This window comes from Sinohyriopsis cumingii, chromosome 14, assembly GCF_028554795.1.
Source record: "Sinohyriopsis cumingii isolate HCF-2022 chromosome 14, ASM2855479v2, whole genome shotgun sequence".
NCBI lineage: Eukaryota > Metazoa > Mollusca > Bivalvia > Unionida > Unionidae > Sinohyriopsis > Sinohyriopsis cumingii.
The window spans coordinates 122,248,336-122,254,335 of NC_142974.1; the positions used below are offsets into that span (position 1 = coordinate 122,248,336).

At 34.4% G+C, this 6,000-nt stretch overlaps 1 protein-coding gene across 4 annotated transcripts in view; it reads left to right on the forward strand.

Annotated features, from left to right (window-relative positions):
• LOC149784736 (ciliary microtubule inner protein 5-like) overlaps window positions 1-4,742 on the forward strand; it is a 49,109-nt gene extending 44,367 nt beyond the window's left edge. For all 4 annotated transcript variants that reach the window (XM_089932763.1, XM_089932761.1, XM_089932764.1 and 1 more), the window contains exon 4: window positions 2,582-4,742. In XM_089932763.1, coding sequence (XP_089788889.1) covers window positions 2,582-2,773 — 192 coding nt within the window. In that variant the 3' untranslated portion in view covers window positions 2,774-4,742. The remainder of the gene's footprint in view (window positions 1-2,581) is intronic.
• The last annotated feature ends 1,258 nt before the right edge of the window (window positions 4,743-6,000 follow it).

Genomic DNA, 6,000 nt, shown 5'->3' on the forward strand with positions numbered 1-6,000 from the left:
GCAGTCTGATTAAGAAACAAAAACAAACAAACGAGCACAACATGCCAAACAAGGAAAAAGTTCCAAATCTTCTAGGGATTATTCCTGATGTAGTCATGAAATTGTTTGGGCGAATCTAATTCTCAAGCTAAAACCAAACAGATGACTTAGTCTCTCATTATCTTTGAAATTTCACGCACACACACACACACACACACACACACACACACACACACATATATATATATATATATATATATATATATATATATATATATATATATATATATATATATATATATATATATATATATATTGGTGTGTGGGTATGTGCGGCGCTTAATCTGTAGGGTAGGAGGTGGGGAACAATAGCGTGCTGGCAGGGTGGTGGGTACCGTAGTCCGCGGACCTGTATTCAAATCTCAGTAGAATATAAATTAAAGAATTATCTAAACTGTGTCATCATATTCTTTCTTCGTATCTAATTTTATTTTATGTTATCACGCAGCATCGTGTAGGATCGAGTCACAGTACTTTTCACACTGGTGTTTATTTGCTACACCTGTTTTATGTGTATTCTGGGCCTCCCCCTTCCCTTCCCTAAAGTTGCATGGGTTGTTTGGGCGGTTGCTACGCAATAATTGTAGTCAGATAAATCCAGAGTAACTGTATACTTAGATGAAATCTAAATACTTGGTCGCACTGCCTGTGTGTCTGCAATGCACCAATGTCTATATCCATGAATAGGTTCCTTCCGTTGGTGATGGTGGTGGGGTGTTATCCGATAGTTATGGGGTTGATACACGCTGGCACGGCGATGGGTTACGTAGCCCAAGGATATGGGCTCGAATTTCACTTAAAGACTAATTGTATGTGTGTGTTTGTATGTGTATGCGCCCATCCACACTAAAATGATGGTTAAGTTTACGTTTTGATTTTTCCTTGCCTATCACCGTTAGGAAAGTTATTTGATCCAAAATCATATAAAGTTGTGTAAATTGTCTGATTTCCTTTGTGATTATTCTTTGTCTATTTTGCAAGTTTGACTTTGATACCGAATGAGTCGAAAGAGCTTAGGTAGTTTTGTTTTAAAGAAAGGTTTTATACTGTTCGTTGTCATTGTTTTGTTGTCCAGTCAGCCTTTTTGCTCATCCTGACGTGACTGTGTGACCTTCTACATTCTGACGTGAATGAATTACTTTATGAACTCAATAGTACATATTTTAAGTAGGAATTTCTCTGCGATATTTTAAGCAATTCAGCTGGTATGCCAATAGTTTGAACATTTCAGCTGGTATGTCCATAGTTTGAACAATTCAGCTGGTATGTCGATAGTTTGAACATTTCAGCTGGTATGCCCATAGTTTGAACATTTCAGCTGGTATGTCCTTATTTTGAATATTCGGCTGGTATATCCGTATTTTAGGTGGCACTCTACAGTTTCGTATTTTGCATAGTGTTGGTTTTTTAGATAACATTTCAACTGTTATGTCCACAGTTTTAACAATTCAGCTGGTATGTCCATAGTTTGAACATTTCAGTTGGTATGTCCATATTTTGAATATTCGGTTGGTATATCCGTATTTTAGGTGGCTCTCTACAGTTTCGTATTTTGCATAGTGTTGGATTCTTTTGGATAAAAAGAATTTGCCCGGTTTTCCTCACTATTTATACTGGCTATTTAAAAAAGACCTTGTGTATCTTATGTATTGTTAATATACTTTTAATCCCCTTTATGTTGATGTATGATTGATGGGCGTAAATTGGGTTATAGAGTATACAGCTTTGTCTTACTTCAGATGTACATCTTTTTTTAAAAAAGATGCTAGCTCCGTTTCCATATTTTCACTTCCTGGACTTCAGAGGTAGTTTGTAAAAGAAGGAGCCGATAAGGTTTTTTCTTTTATTTTTTTTTTTTTTTTTTTTTTTTTTTTTTTACATTTTATATATTTGCTAATTCATTCCTTGCACTTTCAGAAGCTGGTAGTGTCTAATCTGGCAAAATTATTTTTCCCTATTTCAATAGCTGCTAAAGATATTGTACTTTAGACTAATTTATGTTGTTTTTTCAGTATATGGGAGCAGTCATTTGAGTTAGCTGTGTTCTTAGATCATGTACAATTTCCATAATTACAATATCCAATTCAATGTCAGCCACAATACATGAAAGTAACATAGACTTATGCCAACATTCTCTCCACTGTGCATGTTGCAAATGCAAGCAAATTCAACTTAACACCTGTCACTATCTCATTAGGTCATAATATCTTTAGAGCGCCCACTTTCTTTTCCAGTGACGTCCCTATTTGATGCAGTGAGAATATTGGTCTTTTCCGTTATGAATATCATATCTGAACGTAAAAAGCGAAGACATTTTACTACCTTAATCTGTACACTGAAAACATTGTTTTCTTAATCGAAAGCATTTGCGAGATGTTTCAAACAATAGCTCTTCATATCCTACACTCATACATCGCATCTCACACTGCAGTTATAAATTTGCTGACTTTTATTAGAGTAAATGTACCATTTTCATCACATCCGAATGACGCGTCATCTTAAATATCGAGATGCAACAATTACGTCATTTGCTTTATTACAGGGTAACAAGAAGGAGGCGGAAGAACTTCCGGAGCGGGTACAGATGTTTTCCAAGGACGTGCCTAACACAAATTCCGGTAACTATGGCTCGCGGCAGGATACCGCACTGGGACAGACTATGCGAAATCTGGAATACAAGTTCTACAGTGATGGCAGAAGGAGAAAAATGGGCGCTGATATGATATGTTACTGATAGATTAGTCAACGATGGAGTAAAAGATCTGTGATATATGCTTCTAATTAATAGATGTTTTCACATAGAAATATTCACTTTAGCGTTTTAATAAAGTATTTGCATCTGTGGTTACTATGTTTCGAAATCTCACAAATCACCTTCCAGTTTGGAAGATGCGATGTAATGAGTCTGAATATATGACTCAGTTTCAACCAGTGTAGCAACTTTTACGACTTATTCTGCACATAATCATTTATTTATACAATAAAATAAGTTCTTGTTGTAGATTAAATTGACATAGTAAAGTGTACAAGGTAAATGAACATTACATCATATATCTAAGGAAAAGGTGATACATTTTTTTCATCGAGGAAAAAATTATGAAATTTATTATATAGCCAATTTACATTTCTAATTATCAATACATTATGTTTATCTCCAAGAACTGAAAAATGTAATTTAATTTAAATACAGGGTTTTGAAAACCTGTGTGCCAAACTTTAATGCAAAATGGTAGTTTTCATGATAAATATAATGACAACCATATTTGCTTTCATTTGTTTGTTCTGTTCTTGCTTGTTTAAATTTAATTGTTGAATGCAATGGTTTTTCTTAGCACCTTTTTAAGAAGAGTATATTTTTTTAAGTCTTTCGCCATCAAGAAGTGTTTATTAACAAAGAAATTTGATGAATCTATTTTACTTAAACCTCCTGTCATTTTTTTTAACTCAACAAATGCCTTTGCCCCAGCAATTTTTACTAGAGTTACTGCCCTTGATGACTACCAGGTGAAGGTAGTGCAAGGTAGATCTTTGTTAATGCAACTCATCTTGCGGTCTTTCTTTGGATTGCTGTGAAACTTTGGACATATTATGGTCATTATCCAAGGATGCACATAGATAAAGCTTTTTGTGCATGAGTTATTGCCCTTTTTAAATTAAAGCTGGATAGAACAGATGATAGAATTTCGTGGATGCAGCTACTTGCAGTTTTTAGTGGCTTGCTGTGAAACTTAGTGCGTATTATTGTCACCATCGAAGATATACATCATGACCTATGATTATACTCACACTATTTTCATTTGAGTTATAGACTTGTCTCCATCATGGATAAATTGATGGAATGTGGGGGAGGCAGGGGCATATTTATGTGAGAAAATTACTCACCATTCCTTTATTTTATTTTTCGAGAAGCTGCTTTGTTCAGTTCGAACTGAACAAGTCAATTGCAACTTTCCTAAATGCTTGTCCATATACACCCCAAAAATGAACATGCACCATTGTTGACATTTTCCTGTATTTCTGTTTACAAAATTGAGTAAAATATTGGTTTTTATATTGTTAGCGACAATAGTTTTCATTATTGTTTAATTATTCCTTACTCTAATTTTAAAACCTCTTTCAAGACATCAGTGGGCTCTGTGCATATTGTATTTGAATTTTTATTTGCAATCTAATCATAGTTACAGTAGTGGGTGGTTTCAGACACTGATCCATTTTCAGTCTATAATAATTAAAGATGATCTAAATTATCCCGTTTTTAAAGAAGTAATGAATTTCAAAGATTGTTTCATAATGATTTTGTATTCCACCAATAGCAGTAAACAAAACTGTTCAGTGCTGATTGTTTTTAAAATTTTATGATCCGATTAAATGTGTACCTTTACATAATTATGAATCGGATTAGCCATTTTCAAGAAAAAGAGAGAGAAGCTTCATGCTAACTGAGCCGGATTCTCCATTTTGGCAAGTTTGGTTGTAGAAATTATAGACTGAGCAGTTTGATCTCCCAAGAAGCAATGATAAACATGGTTACTAATTTCAGTGACTAATACAATCTTTCTGGCAATAGCTGTGTAATACTAATAAATGTGCTTTATTATTTATAACAAGCGGTGTTCAAGTATTACTTTCCACACTAACAAGGACAACCAGAGCATGTTGTTTACTAATACTTTCAGCTGAACATTAAATGAGATAAAGAATGATATTGTTTTGTTTTATTTTATATCCCCATTCCCCAACTGATAAGAACATAACATATGTAATAATTTTTCTTACAAAATTATTTCATTCCTTGAGAGACCAATTTTGTTATGAGCAAAGGAAGATAACTTCAAAAAGTAGTTTCCAACTAAGGCCAGGTTACTTACGTTGCACAATACAGAGAACTGCATTTACATACATTTTACGAGACAAAGTTTGTCTCATCCATTAATGTTATAATTATTATTATTATTACAAATGAATGAAAATTTGTATTTCATACTTGCTTATCTCCGGAGTCTATTGCTAATAACACAAAATGAAGCACCTACAAGTAGCAACAATCTGACAAAATTTATATGGCACCAGTCTAGAAAGTAAATAAAGTCAAATGAATAATTTGATTTTAAAAATAGACCAATTATGTTTCAAAAGGAGACAAAGTTTTTCCTTAATTTTAAACTTTTTAACTCTTGCTTCCTGGCTTGAATTTCCCAAACAAAACCCGTCTTGATTTAGCTTAAAATGGCCCATCACAAAAATTCTACAAACTGAATGCTTAAAATTTACTTGTTGATTTAACAGAGATATCAAACTAGCAAACATGTACATGTAGTTACAGATGTATGCTAAATATATATCTTTTTTAATATTAATTTAACATTTATAGTCGCTTATAAGACGAGTCCAGTTGCATTATTCTGAGTTCTGGTGTTCATAATGTGCTGGCAGTTTGTTAGGAGTAATAAAAAAAACCCATACAAAATAGACCCTGATCTGTACGAGCACTATGATACTGCAGATCAGGATCTTTGCTGTTTCCAATTTGACTCAACATACAAGCAAGTATAGATGGTAACAAATATAAGATCTGTGACTAGAGTCTGACTTTGAAAGAAGACTTAATTCGACGAGTTTTGTGAATGTAGGGCATGATGTCAAGATTGCAAATGGGGCCCTGAGTGGCCGAGTGGTCTAAAGCGCTCACCGTTACGGATCACTGCCATCTCACCTCTGTCTGCGTGGGTTCGAGTCCAAGGCTCGGCTAGCGTGGGTACGTGGGAAAGCCTGCCAGTAGCTTCTCGTGGGTCGGTGGTTCTTTCCTGGGTATTCCAGTGTTCTTCCTCCACCAGTTATACTAGCCACCATGTATAGCCTATCTTGTGCTGAAAAATGGCGTTAAACCCTAGAACAACAACAACAACAACAACAAGATTGCAAACAATTCACAGTCATGATTTTGACTTGTGATTTTAACAT